Consider the following 20,654-nt stretch of genomic DNA (forward strand, 5'->3'; position numbering starts at 1 on the left):
GTGTTACAACAAAAGAAAAAGAAACAGGGTTATAATATGCCAGAGTCTCTGCTCCTGGCAGGTGTTTATACCCTAAACCGCAAAGGCTCACTGGCAGTAACCGGGCTGGCAGCTGCTCCCCTGGGACGGACATCTGCGGGAACACCTGTGGGAAAGAGCTGGTGCAGGGACCCCCCCAGAGCCCCTCGCTTACCTGGCTCCAGCTCAGACACGTGGCATTCCTCCACGGCTCCCGAGGGGCTATGCACCTTAGCATCAATCTTGCCTTTTGCACCATTCAACCTTATAGCAAAGGATGCTGGCTGGTTAACTTTTAATCCCGATTCCTGAGAATTTAATACATTAGACAGGTTATGGCCCTCAGCATTCCTGAGCCGGCCCAGGATTCCGGGTGACAGTTCGCATGTCAGAACTGGCAGAATACTTTGCCATAGAATATCTGATAACACAAGAACGGATGGGTCATTTTCTGCATTTCCAGTAAGAACAGAGACATGCACCTGCAGACATGGGCTTGTATCCACAAAACCACCACGACCCAGGCTGGAAGAGCCAGTCCCTGCGTTTGGAGACCTGAGACACCTCAGTCAACATCTCTATGGTCTCAGCCTCAGAAAACCCAGTGTGTTCCAATCCCCCAGAAACCAAGAACCCCCTTTTGGGAGGAGGATGGCAGCTGACCCAGCCGTGCACTCACTAACACAAATTGTTTCCTGTCTCTGCTCCTCTCTCACTCAAGGGTAGGAGTTGGGAGGACCTTTTGTAAAGTTGCAAAGGGCCACGCATGTGAGGGAGGCGATCCTGGACAATGGTTAAGAATCAGCTGGACCTTGGTTTATCATCATTTTCAACTTCTCTGAGGCTCAGTTTTCTCATCTATAAAATGGGCCTAACAACTCAATGTATCTCAGAGAGTTGTTGAGAAGAAGTTGTGTATGCAAACACACAGACAGGGTCTGGCCCATATATAGAAAGGCTAAAAAAAAAAAGCCAGCTTCTTGTTGAATATTAATATGCATTTAGAAATCACCTGTACTCTTCCCCAAAAGCAGCAGGGAGAGGGGTGGTTTGGTTTTTGTGCTGGGCTCGTTTTCTTCTCCACGTTCTGTCTCTTCTGGGGGAGGGGTTAGAAATCGAGGTGCCTGGGTACAGGGCTGAGCAGTGACCCTCTCGGATCAGCCACTGCCAAGCTGCAACACTTGGCAGCTGAGCGGTTTGCACTGAATTCTGGCCACACAGATCTAACTCCAAACCAGCATGGCTCACACTTATGGTGCAAATCAATCTGCTGCGGATCTTGTTAAAATGCAGGTTCTTATCCAATGCGTCCGGGATAGGGGTCGGATTCTATGCCTCTAGTAAGTTCCCTAGGTGGAGACAAGGGCAAGGGTGCTGACACAAGGGTCGCCTCTTGCCAGCAAGACCCTACAGCTGAGTTGCCTAATTGGATAATCACTACTCACATGTGACTGCATACATGACATCTAAAACAACTGGGGCCCATGTTGTGATGCCACTATCCCATAGAGGCACAGCAGTGAGTCCCAGATACTCTGCTTCTGATCCAGCTCCCTGCTAATGTGCCTGGGAAGGAAAAGAAGATGGCTCAAGAGCCTGGACCGCTGCCACCTACGTGGAAAACTCAGATGGGGTTCTGGGCTCCTGGCTTTGGCCTGGCCCTGCCCCAGCCAGAAGATGATCTCTCTCACTCTGCTTTTCAAATAAAACAAATTTTTCTTTAAATTTTTAAAAATTAAATTGAAAGCCTTTAAGATGAAATACAACTAAAACTTCAGTGCCTGGGTGACTGCAGCCCCATGTGTTTCGTGCAGAGGTGGAAGGTTTCTGTCGTGGCAGGATGTGCTGCCCTGGAGGTTACAGAACACAAAATTAAGGAGGCTTTGATGGCGAAAGGACCCCCATCCCTCACAAACTGCCAGCCGACTCCAATTTTCTACAAAGTCTCAAGAGCAAGACAGAACTACACGAGCCCCTCTTGCCTAACCAGCACCAGATGCTGCCGCGTAGGCTCGCGCTGGGTCTCTGATAAGTAACTGACAAATCCCTGGGTATCCAAGGACCCAGAGAGCACAGGGCACCACGCTGACAGGCACGTCTGTGTGCCTGGCTGGGGCAGCTGCCCGCCGCAGCAGCTCGCTCTGCATCCTGGTGCACGCTTGTGAAATATCGATGCTCCGACCGTGAGGATCCCCCTGCTGGCTCTCTAGACAGAATCACCGACGTTACCTGAATCCGCGTGCTCCTAAAGCCTCAAGAGGGAGATAAACACCTCGGAAGATCCCAAGGGAACCTTCGAGGTGCGAGAAGGCAGCTCTGTGCCTCCACAAATGCTGGGTTGATCTCCCTCCGTAGGCTTTAGGTGAGTTGACCACAAAAGAAATTTCTGTTAAGAAGCCTTTACATGAAACACAAGAAAAACATCAATGCCACAGTAACCAGTTAGGGCCCTTGGTGCCCTCCGGGGGAGGCCGCTTCAAGCCGGGGACACAGTTCTGCTGTGGGTTCTGTTTGGGGCCCTAAATGAATGACAGATGTTAGGGACAACCAGCAAAATCCCAGTTCTCCTCAGAGTGAGGCTGGAATCTCAGGTGTGAATTCACACCCAGTGAATGGAACTGGATCCCATGATATCAGTCTGAGATACGAGACGGGATTTTCTTCAAATCCACGATTTTTAAATATTGAGTGGAACAGTGGGTATTTGGTACAGTGGTTAAGCTGGTGCTTGGCACACTTATGTCCCATATTGGGAGTGCCTAGGTCTGGGTTCTGGCTACAGTTTTTATTCTACTTGCCTGCTAATGGGTACCCTGAGAGGCAGAAAGGACAGCTCAAGTACTTGGGTCCCTGATACCCATGTGGGAGATCTAGATTAAGTTCACGTCTCCTGGCTTTGACCTAGGCCAGCTCTGGCTGTTGCAGGTATTTGGGGAGAGAACCAGCAGATAATCTCTGTCTCTCTCTGCCTTTCAACAAATACATTAAACAAAAAAAAATTTTTTTAAGGTAGCGTTGAGGGATCTGAAGGCTCTTTAGAAAACCCATTAGCCAGGAATCATGCTGTGGCATTCTGGTGTTCTTAACCAACCTAACTGCTTCTCCTAGAGGCACTCCCAGGGGCTCTTAGTTTGACTGAAGGCACAGATGCAACCGTGCATTGATCTATTAAAGGCAGGGAGAAATGCTGCCTGTCCTGGCATCCTTGAGGACTGGATCATGCCACTGCTTGCGGATTGCAAGGTGGGGACTGAAGTGGCTGCAGCTGGGAACGGGTGTTCCGGAGCCAGAGTTCTCACTCCGCCTCATACTTACTGGGCACTGGTGGCCACAACCTCCCTGCACCACCTTTAAAATAAGGCAAGACAACCTCCTTATCAGGGTTTTGCTAAAGTTCTTCCCATAGTTCCTTGCACACTTAAGATAAATAAATTATCATCATAAAATAAATCGCCATTGACTTTCTTGAGAAGGAAGCTGACAGCTGCAGGGTAAGCCTCAGAGAGGGCTTTTTTTTTTTTTTTTGCTTTGAAAGCACTCTTTATCCTTGACCAAGTTACTAACAAGCTTCCTTCATTGCTCTGCAACATTGTAAAATAAATGGGTTCCTAAATGTAGAGGTGTGCTGTTCACTGGGACTCTGCTAAGTGTGCAGGGAACAGAGTCGGCCTAGGGCAAGTTTGCCCATGGGTGGTAGCATCCAGGGGCAAGTGGGAAGAGGGGGATTGAAGCGGCCTCAGGAGTCCAAGGGTCCCACTGGTGGGCCTGCGGCCAAGGAGGTGGATGCTTCCTTGCGTCTCACCTGAAGGCTCATAACAGTCAGGCGGCGGGCGTCGTCAGAGGGCGCGATGACTGGCACCAGGTAGGGGCTCTCGGGGATGTGCTCATCGTTGAACTTGATAGACACCTCGTAGTTACCTAGGAGGACAGGAAAGTCGCATCATTCCAGAGGTTCTCGAAGTGTGGCTCCAGGGTGGCCTCTTGCTTCTTACCTAGGGCTAAGATGCCTTCAGGGACTCCTGGCCCTCATCGATGGCTTTAGCAGATATTCACCTGGCTGAGGCTGTGCCAATATAATTTTCTTAGTTGGGCAAAGTAAGGATTCTTAGCCTGGATCCATAGTTAATGGGCTTTGCACTGTATAGGACTCAGGAGACCCATGGCCTTGAAGGAGAAATCACTAAACCTCAATTTTCAATAACCTCTCACCACTAATTGGAAATTAAAGTAGTCAATACCTTGTCACTAAATCTTATGGTTTAATGCGTTAATGAGGACATGCATGTGTGCTAGGTTACATATTAGTCCTTGCAAGCTTTTTTTTTTTTTTTTTTTTTACAGGCAGAGTGGACAGTGAGAGAGAAAGACAGAGAGAAAGGTCTTCCTTTTTTTTTTTTTTTTTTTTTTTTGACAGGCAGAGTGGACAGTGAGAGAGAGAGACAGAGAGAGAAAGGTCTTCCTTTTGCCGTTGGTTCACCCTCCAATGGCCGCCGCTGCAGCCGGCGCACCGCGCTGATCCTGGCAGGAGCCAGGAGCCAGGTGCTTTTCCTGGTCTCCCATGGGGTGCAGGGCCCAAGCACCTGGGCCATCCTCCACTGCACTCCCTGGCCATAGCAGAGAGCTGGCCTGGAAGAGGGGCAACCGGGACAGAATCCGGCGCCCCAACCGGGACTAGAACCCGGTGTGCCGGCGCCGCAAGGTGGAGGATTAGCCTATTGAGCCAGGGCGCCGGCTCTTGCAAGCTTTTGATAACTGGATTTTAATAGAAGTGATTTCCATTATAATGTGGTATCTTTTATATGATTTGAAACCATGAGCCCAGCTCTCGGGAGCTCAGGTACAGAGGCCCCTTGTCTAGGGCAGCCACACCGCCATGGACCATTCACTGGTGGGCAGACAGAGAGGCTGGTTGGTGGAAACAATGAGGCATTTGAGTGAAAGACCAAGCTACTGAGATCAAGAATCCCCACCTTTGAGGTCCAGCTGCAGCTCCCACACTTGGATTTCTAGAAGATTCTCTATGTGCTTCTACACACAAACTCATTTACTGTTCCTTACAACCTGACCATCTCTGGACAAGGAAAACATCCTCAGTCAACCCCTGAGTACATACCAGGCTCTTGGGCAATATAGGACACGCCGCATGACCCGTTTTTATGGTCATCAAATGTAATTTCAGCTTTACTGGGGCCCTCAACGGCGATGGAGAGGCCCCCAGCACCTGCTTCCCGTGTCCAGATGCTGAACTCGGCTGAGAGCAAAGAAATGGCTTGTTAGTGACAGAGCCCAGACAGCCCCTGCCCCACTCCATGTTCCAATCCGCAGCACTGGGTTTAGTCTGTTGCCAGCTCTCATCCCAAGCAGAAACCAAGCAAGGCCTGATACCGAGGCCTCCCAAGCACCATGGGTGGTTATTAGCAAGTTCAAGGGCAATCCGGCACCTTTTGAGAAACCCAAACCAACCCAGAAAAAGAGGCAAATGTTATGTTTTTCCCCCCAGATCTTCCCACCAGTAGCCAACATGGCCAGGGGCCCTTTGCGATCAGTTTTGTGGTGTTCTAGTGTGTTCCACAAAACGGTGGCCTGGCAAGACCTCCGGCAACAGCACCATGACTCTGCTTCCCTCTTAGAGATGCAGAGGCACATAACGAGCTACAGACCCCAGAAGCCCCTCCCTAAGACATTTGTTTAGTTGTGGGTAAGGGAGCACAGCCAAACTTACTCAGCCACAGAAACTGTGTGTAAAGAATGCCCTGAAAGACACCCAGAAGAAGCTCCTCCTTGGGACCAGACAAAAGGGTGTGGGCAGTCACGTGGCCCAGACCCAACTCTTGTTCTCTAGTCAAACACCTGCCAGGACCCTCACCTGGGACTCCTGCTTCTCCTCTCTCCAGGCCGGGGCCTCCTGCCCGCACCTTGTGTGCACCCCCTTCGCCGAGCGGCCCCACGGTGAACTGGAAGGGGCTGCCGGTGACGTGCTGCCCGCGGTACTTGACGCTGACCGTGTGAACGCCCATCTCCTGGGGCACAAACCGGACGCAGTGCGAGTTCTTCCCCACGGGCACAATCTCTGCCTCGGTCACACGGCCGGAGGGGCTGGTGACATGGGCCGACATGTCACTGCTGTCTATTTCTGAAAGGGGGGGTAGGGACAAAGAGGAGGATTAGGACAAGGGCCCACGGCAGGGCAGGACACGCAGGGCAAGCAGCAGCCGGTGAGGCAGGTACAGACCAGTGGATGTGGAGTGCTCTAGCCCCTCCCCTTCAGGCGGTGGCCTCCCCTCCTGTGGCCACCCAGTGCAGACAGCATTCAAGGGGCACTGATGCTTCTTTCCTGCCAAGCACTTGAACAGTCTTCTAGGTTGGCATCAAGTGGATTTCACATAGCAGCTTCTAATCAGCCACAGCCAATGGGGACAGCGCGTCCATGAAAACCACAACCACTCCATGTTTCCAGGGCAAAGGCAGTGTGGCCATCCGTCATGCTTAGATGGGCTCTTGCCACAGAAAAGAGGGCAAAAAATATGGGAGCCGCCCGTCCCTTACAGTCAGTTAGCTGTGGCAGGTCCTTTAGGCACGGAGAGAACCAGGTGAACACATGTCAGTCCCGATGGCCTGAGATTCCATGCGTGAGCAAGCTTCGAGCAAACGGAAGAGCAGGAGCCACACTCTCAGGAGGGCACAGACCGTGTCTCCTCCACACAGGCAGCTTGCATCATGCTCAGGACTGTGCCCGCACTGCCACGGTGGAGACAGGCAAGCCACACGTGGTGTGTCAGGCACTGCAATCACCAGCAGCCAGCATGAACCCTCACCCGCAGCCCTACGGGACCTGGGCTGAGCCGCTGATGACTTAGAACCCTGATGACAGAGAAAGGAAAGGAGGTTGGGGAAAAGGCCACCTGTGTTACAGACCCAGTGTCTCCTCCCCAGGGCGATGGTGCTGAGGAGGGGCCTTTGGAAGTCTCAGAGGACAGATCACGGACGTGCAGCCCTCGTGATGGCACCGGCACCCTTTTTTAGACCCTGGCAGAGCTCTCAGTCTTTGCTCTCTTCATGTAAAGATACACGGAGCCGGTCGTATGTACCTGGGAAGAGAGCTGTCGCCAGGAGCCTGCCGGCAGCACTTGGACTTCCGGCTAGCACAACTATGAGAAACAAATTCAGGGCCGGCACTGTGGCATAGCGGGTAAAGCCGCCGCCTGCAGTGCCAACATCCCATATGGGTGCTGGTCTGAGTCCTGGCTGCTCCACTTCTCATCCAGCTCTCTGCTACAGCCTGGGAAAGCAGTAGGAGATGGCCCAAGTCCTTGGGCCCCTGTACCCATGTGGGAGACCCGGAAGAAATTCCTGGCTCCTGGCTTTGGGTCAGTGCAGCTCCGGCCGTTGCAACCAATCATGGAGTGAACCAGAGGACAGGAGACCTCTCTCTCTCTCTCTCTCTCTCCTTCTCTCTCTGTATAACTCTTTCAAACAAATAAATAAATAAATCTTAAAAAAAAAAAAAAAGGGAGAAATAAACATTCCTGCTGGTCCTACCCAGTTCATGTTACTGCATCCTAGCAGCCTGCACTAACACCCCTCCACGGCCAGGGTCCTGAGGACACGTGGCCTGATGAGAGGACATGCGGGCAAAGAGGAGAAAAGTGTCTCCCAGTCATCTGTTTCCAAGCAACCGAGAGGAAGAAGAGTCAGGAGCCAGGGCAGTCTTCAAAGGACAGGTGATACTCAGACACGCACTAGCTCTTCAAGACAGGAACATGCACATGAAACAGACGAGACACTTCAGGCAGTGAGAAACGTGAGGTACAGTGCAGAAATCTCATCACCAGGCACCCAAGAGCTTCACGTGGTCTTTTCTCATCAGATGGGCCAGGGAACGAGAGACAGGTCCAGTGCTGCTGGGGCAAACGGAGAAATGGGCACCAGGGTGCTCCCGGAGGGCAGGCTGCCCGGACATGGCCATGTCTGTGAAAAGTATTGGCCAGCAATGCTCTCCTGAGCATCCCTCCTACCTCGTTTGTGAACACATGAACATTTTAATTATTTATTTGAGAGGCAGACAGAGAGAAACGGCTTCACTTGTCAAATGCCCCAAACGGCTAGGGCTGAGCCAAGTTGGAGCTGGGCTGAAACCAGAAGCCAGGAACTCAATCCAGGTCTCCCACGTGGGTAGAAGGGACCCAGAGACTTGAGTCAGCCCCTGCTGCTTCCTAGGGGAGCAGGAAGCTGGAGTCAAGAGCCAGAGGTGGGTATCGAATCCAGATTCCCTGATATGGGATATGGGCATCTTAACGGTCAGGCCAAACACCTGTTCCCAGGTGAACATTTTATGATCACAAACAACTCTTTTTAAGTGATCTGGGCTGGATCTCACAGTAATGAGGCTTTGACCACATTGACACATGGCCCAACACGGATGTGTCTATACAGGGGGAAGCCTCCAACTCTAGCTGAGAAGGCAGAGTAAACAGACACGAGGGGCTGACGCTGTGGCATAACGGGCAAAGCTGCCGTCTGCAGTGCCAGCATCCCTTATGGGTTCCGGTTCAAGTCCCAGCTGCTCCATTTCCAATCCAGCTCTCTGCTAAGGCCTGGGAAAGCAGTAGAGGATGGCCCAAGTACTTGGGCCCCTGCACCTGCATGGGAGACCTGAAGGAAGTTCCTGGCTCCTGGCTTTGTTTTGGTGCAGCTCCGGCCATTGCGGCCATCTAGGGAGTGAACCAGCAGATCAAAGAACTCTCTCTCTCTGCCTCTGCCTCTCAAACAAATAAATCCTTAAATAAACAAAAATAAAAACAGACACGAGACTGGAGATATGGTATAAGCAGCCCTCTCCCCAGCAGAACATGTGAGCTTCATCTGCAGACTCTGGATTTTACTTCTCCATCGAATTTGCAGACCTGCAAACCATGCCCAGCTCGTGGCCAGAGGAGACTCCAAAATCCCACATAGTGAATTCTCGTAGGGAGGGTTCTTCATGGGAAGAACCTGGGCCACATTTCAGACACTAGATGCAGCCTGCCTGCTGCTCGTTCAACCCCAGGAGGACGTGCTATGGCCCACCCAGGTGTGAAGCACAGCCCTGGTTCTCGTTTGACAGCTGGAGGAGCTGAGCGGGAATATTAGAAGGATCCCACTGGGCTACCACTCCCTAAATACTTCCAGATGGCCAGGTCCCACTCTGACATTACCCTCCTCAACAGAGTCAATCTACCAATCCAAAGGCTCAACTGCATTTCCCTCATGTGAGACAATCAAGCCATTTTCACTTGGAAGAAGAAAAAGGTAGCGGGGGCCAGCGTGGTGACACAGCAGGTTAAGCTGCTGCCAGTGACACAGGCATCTGATACGGGTTCTGGTTCATGTCCTGGCTGCTGCACCTCTGACTCAGCTCCCTGTTAATGCTCTTGGGAAAGCCACAAAGATGGCCCAAGTGTCTGGGCCCTTGCCACCGACGTGGGAGACTCAGATGCAGTACCAGGCTCCTGGCCTCAGCCTGGCCCAGCACCATCCATCATGGCCATTTGGGGAAGGAAGACCCATCTCTCCCCACCTCTTCTCTCTCTTTCTCTAACTCTGCCTTTCAAATCAATGATAAATCTTTACAAAAAGAAAGAAAAAGATGGCAAATAAACATTATTTTTTGTCGAGGGGAATAAATGTAAAAGAAAATGAAATCAAAGGTCAGCACAGCCAACCTGGATGCGATGCTCAGGGTAACGCCGGACTTGGTTCCCAAAGGTGCCCACTACCCGGCCCCATGAGCCCTGTGCCCACCTGGGATTTTCAAGTTCAGGTCACAGATGCTGCCAACGGTGGCCACAGACGGGGCCCGGCTGGTGCGGGTGATGCTCTCCTTGACTCGTCCCTCCCCGCTGATCTTCACAGTAAAGGGGCTCCCTGGAAGAACAAAGAAGGCCCTTGTGAGCAGCCCAGAGGCCACGGCATTGAAAGGAAACCCCGAGCCTCACACAGCAAGTGCAGGCGGGACACCGTACCGGGCACGTGCTCATCAGCGAACTTGGTGGAGACGATGTAAACCCCGGGCACGGTGGGGAAGTAGGAGACCTTGCAGGTGCCGTCTTCCAGGTCCTCTGTCTGGATGTCCACCTTGCTGGGGCCTTCCACCGCCAAGGAAATGCCGCCATAACCTGCAACACAGCAGCCCCGGGCTGTTCTGATGGCAACTCACCGGGGAGGTGGAGGTCGATGAAATCATGAAGGTCACCTGACCCTTGAAATTCAAAGTCCTGCCAGTCAGCAAGGAGAAAGGAACAGTGGCCCTGCATGGTCAGCGCAGGGCAGAAGAGCAGGGGAAGGTCTTTGAGAGGTTCTGCAGTGGAACAACCTGCTGGATACGGCTTTGGCCGGAGAACTCTTCCCTCAAGGGCATGTGCTGATGGCCCATGAACAGTGTCTTGTGTGTCCTGTGCAACTAACTAGCAGGGGAAAGCACTCTGCCATGCTTCCAAGACAGATACCAGCCACAGGCCTGAGAATATGAATCTTAAAGCATCCCCAGCTGCCTTGGTTACGTCAGCACATTTGAAGGTTTAACAACACAAGGAGACAACAGGGAGCATCTTCCCCTTGGGAGAAGAATTCTCTAGTGCTCTCTCTCTGCGAAATTCACCAATGCGGCTGCAGCTCAGGAAGGCGGAAGATGACAGCACTGGAATGGGGGAGCATGTAACCCAGACGATCTCAAAGGAGGACAGGAAGAGATGTCTCGCTTCCATGAAAACCTTGCTCAAATGCACCCTTAGCTGGACCACTGTTCTCTGCTTGGGATGAGTCAAGGGAACCTGGGAAGCAGGGAACAATGGTGGGAGCACAGGTCATAAAGCAGACCCCTGGGAGCTGCTGTGGTTCTAGATTCAAATTCCAGCAGCAGATGGGGCTATACCCCTCGTGAACCTCAGTTTCTCCATCTACACAGCAAAGACAATGCCCACTCTACCGACGGTCACGTGACTTCAATGACAGTGCAAGTGCACCTACAACTTGAAGGATACTCTGCATGAAGAGGGTTGGGGGAAAAAGGTGAGCAAGCTGAGAGTACAAAAAAGAAACCAAGTTTGCTCAAGCTCTAGGCAGTTCCCCCACAAACCCTGCCCCACACACAGACCTGCATCCCTTGTATCCACGATGAAGTCAGACATCTCGAAAGTCCGGCCTTCTGAGAGCCCACGGCCGTAGACTTTGGCTCGGCGGGCGTCACCGATCTCGGACTGGACCACCATGATGGACACGGGGCTGTTAGCCACATGGTTGCCGTTCTTCTTGATGCTGACCAGGTGCTCGCCCACTTCCCGGGGGATGAAAGAGATGCCTGGATCGGAGCACAGAATGCGGTTTTCAAGGGGAGGAGAGGGAGTCAGAGGGAGACACACTCTCAAGGATTGGATTGTGACTTTTTTCTGGGCTTTCTGACAACAGAGTCCAAGGGTATCAACATCACAATGCAGGAATGCACTTGACTTTTCTAATGTGTTTGACCCAGCGCACTGATCACATGCCACTCCAGCGGGCCACCAGTTTCCCAAGAGAGGATGGCAGGAGTCCCCGTCTCCCACCCAAATGTCTGGGCTCCAGCCAGGAAGGTGGCCCAGACTCACCAATGTGGTTGTTGGGCAACCTTTTCAGGAGACAGGGCTCGTCACGGCCGGACGGAGCCTTGATGCTGGCCGTGAGGGTGCTGAGGTCAGTCTCGCTGATGTCGAGCAGGAAGTCAGCGGCCGAGCCCAGCTTCACCTGGGAGCACCGTCTGCTGTCATCTGGGAAAGAGGCCCCCAACACGGCTCCCGTTACATGTGTCGCCTGGCTCTCCCGAGCCCCCAATCCACACGCCATTTACACAAGGACAGGCAAGAATGAATGACCCAAAGTTAAGTGACGTGTCGTGCCTTGGACAACAAACAGATCTTAGCAACAAAGAAAACCTGGCATCCACACCTGGGGAAAGCGAAGACAGAGCTGGCAGCACCTGGAGGTGCGACAGCCTATGGACCACGCTGTAAAGCAACCTTTGGCCATGGAGGTCCCCGCGTCTGAGCACCTCTCAGGTAAGCACTGATCACGTTCCACACAGTGCTGCTCCTGGCACGGGGCAAGAACCTTGCCGTGTACAGGGTCCTCAGAATCCACTCACACAAACACAGTAAAGCAGAACAGACGTTGGGAGCATGGTGGTGGAAATGGGTAACCAGAACAGCTAACCACAGGCTTGGCCTCAGTCTTTCCATCAGTTAACTGGACTCAAAACTGTCTAGAAGAGAATCTGGAGAGCTGCTCTGAGTTCATGGACTCGCGTAATGTTATCAGAATGCCTCTGAGGCCTTGCGATCTGCCTGCAGCTGCCATAACCTGGCACCAAATAAGTGTTCTTGAAATGCTAACTCCTAGCTTCTCCTGGGCGAAGGAAGAATTCAGGCAGCCCTGCATCAGACTGAATTGTCACTCTGATGATTCCTCAAAGGGTCTCTGTCAACTGTACTGAAACAGAAACCTTGTCTGCCATACCCGCCACGGGAAGACCCCGGATAGTCTGGCGACCCCACCTGTGATCTTGGCCGTGAAGGGACTGCCAGGGATGTGCTTGTCATTGTACTTGACCAGAATGCTGTAGTCGCCGGGCAGCGTGGGCAGGTAGGTCACTGTGCACGTCCCGTCTTTGTTGTCAATGCAGCTGATTTCCGCCTTCGAGGGCCCCTCGATAGCCAGATCCAGTCCACCTGAGAGTGGGGGGGTCAGGAGGAAAGGCAGTTGGCAGGGAGAGAGTTTGTTTCAACAGGGACAACAGGTGGCAGAGTCCACACGAGTCTTGGACAAGGGGTGTCGATGGAACACAGCTGTTCACTTGTTAAGAATGCTCACTGGGAGGACACCCACTATCACAAGTCTTCACCACCAACAATCCTGAGATTCTCTCTACTCTTCAGCATGCGTGGAGTGGGAAAGGGATGGAGGCTTCAATGCCAATTCCACGCCAGGGACAGAGCCCAAAGAGACTGTCCCCCATTGCCTGGGATGATGAAAATATCTTTAGAACCACAAATCTAGCAATGTCCACGAATACAATGGACATAATCATAGAGCTTTATCCAGTGAGAGATTACATAAATCATGTGGTTCTGGGATGCACGTGCAAAAAACAATAACAAAGCACACTTAATTCCAAGGGAGATGCACAAAATATTTCATAGCAGAAATGTGATGGAATCAAGACAGAAGGGACTTCAACACCCTCTGCTTTAGATGACAGAGCAGCTCTACAAAAAGAAAAGGCAAACACTACCCACCAACAGTCTGATTTTTAAAAGCTGCCTTGGAACTACACTCACTTAATTCTACAAATGGAAGGTGGGAAGCGTACCTTCTCCTGCATCCTCAGTGACGATGGTGAAGGTGGCGGTTTTGTTGGCCACTCCATACACCAGGCCTGGGCCGTATGCAGACACGCTCCCACTGTTGGGGTAGTTCACGTAGAACTGGAGTGGGCTCTCTGGGTTTGCAAAGGACACAAACAAAATTGGGACCCGTTAGTGGGTGATGGAATACCCTGGGTAATGGCAATCTTAACACTCACCTACCAGGTGTTCTGTCCCCTAAGAGGCCAACAGGAAGGGCTGGTGCACCTCACCATCTGAGGACATCCGAGGAGCAGGGCAGACCAGCCCAACTTGATAAATCAAGGAGAAAGGAAATAGCTCGACTGTGGAGCAAGGATGCCAACAGGAGGGAAGGTACTGGAAAGACCTTTGTGGAAGGCCATTGCCCAGGCTTTTCAAAGTGATTCACACTGCACGAGCTAGAAGGTCTGTTCATTTTTTTTTTAATTAATCAATTTATTTGAGAGTTAGAATTAGAGACAGAGAGAGAGAGAGAGAGAGATCTTCAATCCGCTGGTTCAATCCCCAAATGGCTGCAATGGCTGGAGCTGGGTCCACCTGAAGCCAGGAGCCAGGACTGAGTTCTTCCGGGTCATCCATGTGGGTGCAGGGGCCCAAGCACTTGGACCATCTTCCACTGCTTTCCCAGGCCATTAGCTGAGAGCTGGATCAGAAGTAGAGCAGCTGGGACATGAACCGGCGCCCATATGGGATGCCAGTGTCACAGGCGGAGGCTTAACCTACTAAGCCACAGCGTCAACCCCTAGAACGTCTTTTCAAAGAACCATCCCATAGTATCTCCCTGCCAACCCCACTCCAAGCCTAGGCAAGCACTTTCATTTCTGCAGTTTTCACATGCAAACCAGGACAGCTTAAATGAATGCTGTTCTACTCATGGGCTATTAAAAAGAACGGGCAAGATATGTGTATGCCAACTGGAGAGATTATCTATCATCTGTTGCATCTGAAGGAGAAGAATCAAGTTGCTACATAACCTTACTACCATCCTGCCATTTATTTAAAAATAAAACGTAACATAGCTGGGTGCATGTTTGTAGGTACAGAGAAGGATACATGGAAAGGACACTCACACCTGCACAGCAGGAGGGAGACATGAGAAAGGTATTTTTTTTATTCTCTCTACATCTGTTTCCTTGGAATAAACAAAAGCTGATAATATATTTTTGTTTTAAATAAACATGTAAACAAAACACACAAAATCAAAAGAAAATGCCAAACTCAGAGAAATATTTGCTCTCCTATCACAAAAAGCTAATCTCTTCCATTTTAAATTGTTCCTAGACTTTGACAGGACAAAGTCCAATAACCAACCAGAAAAACGGGTTGAAGGGACCAAATTTTGCTTTAGCACTTAAATACACTCACGGCCCAAATGGGAGCTGCCTGGGTTCAATCCCAGATGACGCCAATGCCACCTATGTAGGACAGCTGGGTGCCTTTCCAGTTTCTGGTTTCATCCCTGGTCATTCCAAGAATTTGGGGAGTGAACCAATTGATGGGAGTTCTCTCTCTTTCTTTCAAATAAATTTTAAGAGGAGGAAGAAGTGAAGGAGGAAAGGTAGATAAAGAAAATGGAGGGCTGGTGCTGTGGTGTAGCAGGTTAAGACGCGGTCTGCAGAGCCAGCATCCCATGTGGGCACCGTTTCCAGCCCTGATTGCTCCACTTCCAATCTAGCTCCTTGCTAATATGCCTGGGACAGCAGTGGAGGATGGCCCAAGTGCTTGGGCCCCTGCACCCATGTGAGAGACCTGGAGAAAGCTCCTGGCTTTGGCTTGGCCCGGACTTAGCTGTTGTGGCCATCTGGGGAGTGAAGCAGTGGATGGAAGAGTTCTCTCTCCCTAATTTCTTTCTCTCTACATAACTCTTCCAAATAAATAAAATAAATCTTAAAAAAAAAAAAAAGAAAGAAAAAGAAAAATGGGTCAAGGAAACAGAAGTTCAGTTCACAGAAAAAGGAATGTAAATGGCACTTATACATAATGGAAAACTGCTCAATCTCTTTTCCAAGAGAAGTGTAAATAAAGCGACACTAAGATAACTGGTTTTTTCCTACTATCATGATTGGCAAAGATCCAAAACACTGATAGCATGTTCTACTGTCAGGTCTCCCCTGCACTGCTGGTGGGCGTGTGAACTGGATCAGCCCCTGCGGAGTGGGATTTGGCAGTATTATCAAAGTTACAGCCACCTGTACATGCGCCCTGCCAATTCCGCCCTGGAAATTAAATCCCGCAGACACACCTTTGTGAGTGTGAGATGGTGGGGGTGAAAGGTCACTGGCTGCAGCAAGCTTGGTTTCAGCACAGGGTGGGGAGAAGAAATGGCCATGTGTGTGGTGATTCTCCCCCTTGGGGGACGGCTGTGCAGGTGTTCTCTCCCTAGGACCTGTCAAGCTGTCCTGGATATACTGCTAGCGTCACAGAGTACAGACAGACAGACGTGCAGAGTATGTAAAAAAGCAGGAAGGATCAAACATCTGTATTCCCATTTACACGCAGTCTTTTTTTTTTTTTTTAATCTTTGACAGGCAGAGTGGACAGTGAGCGACAGAGACAGAGAGAAAGGTCTTCCTTTGCCGTTGGTTCACCCTCCAGTGGCCACCGTGGCCGGTGCGCTGCAGCTGGCGCACCGCGCTGATCCAAAGGCAGGAGCCAGGTACTTATCCTGGTCTCCCATGGGGTGTGCAGGGCCCAAGTACTTGGGCCATCCTCCACTGCACTCCCTGGCCACAGCAGAGAGCTGGCCTGGAAGAGGGGCAACCGGGACAGAATCCGGTGCTCCGACCGGGACAAGAACCCGGTGTGCCGGCACCGCTAGGCGGAGGATTAGCCTAGTGAGCCGCGGCGCCGTCTTAATACTACTCTGAAACCAAACATAAAATGTAAACCATGTGAATGTGTCAGGTATTCAAAATATTAAAGTTAAAAAAAAAAAAAAAAAACCACGATTACAGAAAGGGAGAAAGAGCAAGCCTAACAGTGAGCTGGCTGACAGCCATGAAACGGAAGCCGCTTTCCCTGTCAGAAGGCGTCTGTCTTCTTCTCCATGCTGACCCTGAACCAGCTGCACATTCTGCCCCAGCTCGACCTCTGACCACACGCAGCATAGTGATGAAGATAAACAACCCTGGGCCCCAGGTGCGGCCATGTGACCAGGACATGGAGCAGCAGCTTGCCTTTGGGGAATGGGCTGGATCCGCCGGGAGGGGGTGGGGCAGGCTGTTGGCTTTCACAGGGACGCTGGCACTGCCTTCCCAAGCCTGCCTAGGAGAACCGTGTCCCTCCCCGCGGCTGCTGCTGCTACAACACCTGCCCGCCTCCCACAACCTCAGGCCCCTGGCCTGGGCACAAAGCCCCCACTTACCAGGGATGTGGCTGCCCATGTATTTGATGTGCATCTCGTGGAGCCCGACCTCAGTGGGGGCGTATCTGACCGTGACCGTGCCATCCTTGTTGTCCACAATCTCGGGGGTAGCCGTCTTCCCTGAAGGCATGTGAACCTCTCCTGCAGAAAAGGACAAGGTAACGGAGACTGTCCTTACACGCCAAGCGTGCGTCTTCGAAAGACACAGGTTTTCAGACTTGAGGAATGCTCATTGCTGCCTAAAACATCCAAGACTCACAGTGGGAACAGACAGACCTCTTTGGCCTTTTTGGTTCCCTTTGGCTCCCACAAAATACATCAGGCAACTTATAAGTGTGGAGTTTTCTACAATGAGAAGCTCAAATAGGACTTGAGAAGACCACAAAATCAGCAGGGTTAGAAATGGATCAACTCAAAGAGAAACAGGCATTAAAAGGAGGCTAAGAAGAGAAAACAACTTTTTTTTTTCTTTGAAGATTTGTTTATTTGAAAGACAGAGTGACAGAGAGAGAGGGAGAGACGGGGGGGGGGGGAGAAGGAGGGAGGGAGGGAGGGAGGGGGAGAGAGAGGAGTGGAAGAGGGAGGGGGAAGGGGAGAGGGAGGGGGAGAGGGAAGGGAAAGGGGAGGGGGGAGAGGGAGAGAGAGAGAGAGAAAGAGAGAGAGAGAGAGAGAGAGGGAATCTTCCATCCTCTGGTTCACTTCCCATAGGGCCACAATAGCTGGGGCTGAGCCAAGCCAAAGTCAGGAACCCAAGCACTTGGCCCATCTGCTGCTGCTTTCCCATGCTCACAGGCAGGAAGCCGGATGGGAAGCAGAACAGTCAAGACTTGAACTGGTGCTCCAACATGGGGTACTGACATCGAAGGAGGTAGCTGAACTCAGGTGGCTGGGCCACAATGCTGGCCCCAGGACATAATGAGTCTCAGTGTCAAGTTCATACTTGGAAAAACAAGAGAGTAGGAGAAGGCAGGAAGAAAGGATGAACAGGAACTGACAGTTCAGAGGGATTTAAACACAGCAGATCTTAGCCCAGAGAGAACTACAGGCTCTCTCAAGAATGTAATGTAAGTTGCAGACAAGCCACATATATGCATCTAGAACATTCTGCAATCTCAGAAGGCCGTAAACCAGCCCCTAGAGCAAGAACTAGGTACTCAGGAGCCCATATTTTGGGTGGCGGTGGCACTAGCTCCCTGGCACTGCTCTAGCAGGCTCATGTGAGTGAGTGAGGATGAGACAGCTTTCATGACAAGTGCTTACCAGTGATTTCTCCTTTCCTGACAGCAAACGGAATGACCAGGTCGAAGGGTTTAAACCCCAGGCCATTCATGTCACTCACTGGGACATAGGTCTCTTCGGTCACCTAGAATCAGGAAGCAGTGGTCAGTTGGTAAGTGGACAACAGCAGGGGCTAGGGAAGCTTGGGGGGGTGAGGGCAGGGCTGCTGGGAGTTGTGCAAGCTAGTGATGCTGGGATGTGGGGATGTGGCTGCCCATGTTGGGTGGGCTTTGCGTAACAGGGCCCAGGCCCAGAGTGGAACCTGAAGCAGTGGAGCCGTTCTACCGATCCACGGCTAGAAATCACTCAGCAGTCTGCTTGTAAAACTCCCAGCAGTGCCCGGGGGAAGGGGAAAGTGAGAGACAGCAATGTCTGTGAGTCCCAAGAGGCTCCACCTGCAAAGGTTTAGTTGCTTGTGGCCTGGAAAAGAAGGTGCGTTTTAAGTGGCAGAGAGGAGCAGTGGGCGGCTTTTCCCCTGAACAGAAACCGATGTGCAAGTGGCGGCCCTGAGTGTCCGCCAGGGGCTGCACACAGCTGTCCAGCTTGCTCTTTAAACACCGGGACAATCCGCGCTGAGCGTGATCACAGACAGGCCGGCTGGCGATTCATGGAGTGCGGGTGGTGACGCCAAGGTAGGTCTTATTACAGAAAAAGCGCGCGATCATCGTGATGCACTGATCAGTGGGGCCACGCCAATGACCAGGACACCGAGAGGGCTCAAGCCATCCCCAGAAGCAGGAAGCAGTTTTCTGAAATTAAGGCTGAGTCAACACAGAAACGCAAACAGGGGGAAAACAAACAAACAAACAAAACAAAACAAAAGGTGTACCCAGGGCCTGAATCCAGGGGGACATGCATTTACCGGTGCCTGCTCCATGGCTGCGACTTCCCCGTCTGTGGCCTGGTTGGTGGCAAACGGAGATTAGTTGGGAATCACACTGGAGAGATCTGGCTACGTGGTGGACTCTACAACCTGAGAGCTGCCTCCTTCTCCCGCCATGTGCAGCAGGGAGCTGCTCACTCTAGCAGGGGGCACTGCCTTCCCACCCAGGTGGAAGGCAGGGTGGTGTGTGTTAGGTGAACCCAAGGCCCCCCTTCCAGCAAGCAGACCTCTGGGGGCAGGGAGACTACCTGAGGAAGTGACATGTGAGTCCTACTGCAGCTGTCTATGACTGGACAATGCTGAAGCAAGCGAAATGTCCATCTACAAGGGGCTTGGTCAAACGTATCACCCGAGGTGTGTGCAGGGGAACCCTGTGCTGTGGTGCTGAAGAAGTGGTTCAGTCTGATGGATGAGTACGGGAGGGTGTCCAGGGCCAAGTGAAGGAAGGCAGCTAGCTGCAAAGGGGCAGGCACCTTCGGATTCCACACAGAAAAGCCAGGTGCTCTGGGCACACGCAGAGACAAACCCAGGCCAGTCATCTCTGCGCCATGGCATCGGGAAAGACGTCTCTCCATCCCTTACACTGGTCTTTAGAGTTTTTACAAATCCAGTTTTCAAAAATCTTAGACTTTATACTGCTGATCCAGCTGACCCAACTGAGAGGGGACCTCTCAACACCCCTCTTTCTCTCCCCTGACAACAGGAAGCAGAGGGCCCACGCCACGTGCTCATGTTGGTGTCCCCCTCGGACTTTGCCACCATTACTAAGAAAGCCAGCTTTGTGAGTGGCTCCATTTGGAACTGGGTCCTGCTCAGGGCCTGCTCAGCATGAGGCTGCCTGAGGAAAACCCTGCCAGGAGGATCAATCAATGGCTAAGCTATGGCCTTAGACCCAGGACTTCTCAAAGGAGCTGGGCAGGTGCGCTGCCCATCCTCAACTTCACATGCCACCGAGAGTGTTGGGGGGGGGGGGCAGTATTTAATTGAGGCAGCCTGAGGCTCTCCTTGAGGTATTTGCTGTGTGTATGTGTCCTTCTGGCCACAAATCTATGCAGGCAGGGAATCAACCCAGCTAAAGCCAACGAACAGAAAGTCAGTCCATCTAGTAAGGCTGGGGGAGGCCTTGAGTGGGAGAAGACCCAAAGCTTTCTGCCTTCAGCAGTGGTTAGGGGCAGTGTGTGCACACCAATACCCTTGCTGTGTGTGCATGTGGGCCCAGGGGAAGTTTATTCCTAAGGACTTTGGGATTCTCCAAGTCAAACTCTTGCTGCCTGCTAAAATGCTCCTTGCTGTGTTCACATCGATTTTTCTCCCGCAGACCCCTCCAACACGGCCTCTTAACCCCAGCCCATTGCACCAGCAGGACCATGACCTCTGCCCAGTGGTGGTGCTTTCATCCTGCCCAGTTCCAGCCAACCAGCTAAAACCCAGTAGCAGACAAAAACAGAATCTCAAAACTACAACCCAGCCCCACTCCATCAATCCGAACATAAAGTTTCTAGCTGCAATGCCTTCTCCTGCGCAGCAGCAAAACACTCCCAGATGAGCACTGTCAACTGCTGACAAGTGTTTATGTACACAAAAGAACCTCCAGGCTCCAGCACGATGTTTACCGATACACGAATGTCCATGGAAAGGGGAAGAGCCACAACAGATCCCACAGAGACTGCTTGCAAGGAAGCCCTCGGGCTTCTGT

General features: G+C 51.8%; 1 protein-coding gene across 7 annotated transcripts in view; it reads right to left on the reverse strand.

Annotated features, from left to right (window-relative positions):
- FLNB (filamin B) overlaps positions 1–20,654 on the reverse strand; it is a 156,092-nt gene that overhangs the window by 10,434 nt on the left and 125,004 nt on the right. The window contains exons 30-42 of one of the 7 annotated variants that reach the window (XM_002713270.6): positions 18,905–18,976; positions 18,058–18,160; positions 16,798–16,938; positions 13,397–13,525; positions 12,582–12,755; positions 11,640–11,798; positions 11,150–11,353; positions 10,020–10,172; positions 9,799–9,921; positions 5,885–6,151; positions 5,132–5,269; positions 3,821–3,936; positions 194–326 (exon numbers count right to left, since the gene is read on the reverse strand). In XM_002713270.6, the coding sequence (XP_002713316.1) occupies positions 194–326; positions 3,821–3,936; positions 5,132–5,269; positions 5,885–6,151; positions 9,799–9,921; positions 10,020–10,172; positions 11,150–11,353; positions 11,640–11,798; positions 12,582–12,755; positions 13,397–13,525; positions 16,798–16,938; positions 18,058–18,160; positions 18,905–18,976 (1,912 nt within the window). Of the gene's footprint in view, positions 1–193; positions 327–3,820; positions 3,937–5,131; positions 5,270–5,884; positions 6,152–6,833; positions 6,880–7,125; positions 7,987–9,798; positions 9,922–10,019; positions 10,173–11,149; positions 11,354–11,639; positions 11,799–12,581; positions 12,756–13,396; positions 13,526–16,797; positions 16,939–18,057; positions 18,161–18,904; positions 18,977–20,654 lie in introns of those variants that run through there. The other 6 variants (XM_002713267.5, XM_002713269.6, XM_089306028.1 and 3 more) reach the window with 6 other exon arrangements.

This window comes from Oryctolagus cuniculus, chromosome 10 (assembly GCF_051225735.1).
Source record: "Oryctolagus cuniculus isolate XC-2025 breed Fujian yellow rabbit chromosome 10, ASM5122573v1, whole genome shotgun sequence".
Lineage (NCBI taxonomy): Eukaryota > Metazoa > Chordata > Mammalia > Lagomorpha > Leporidae > Oryctolagus > Oryctolagus cuniculus.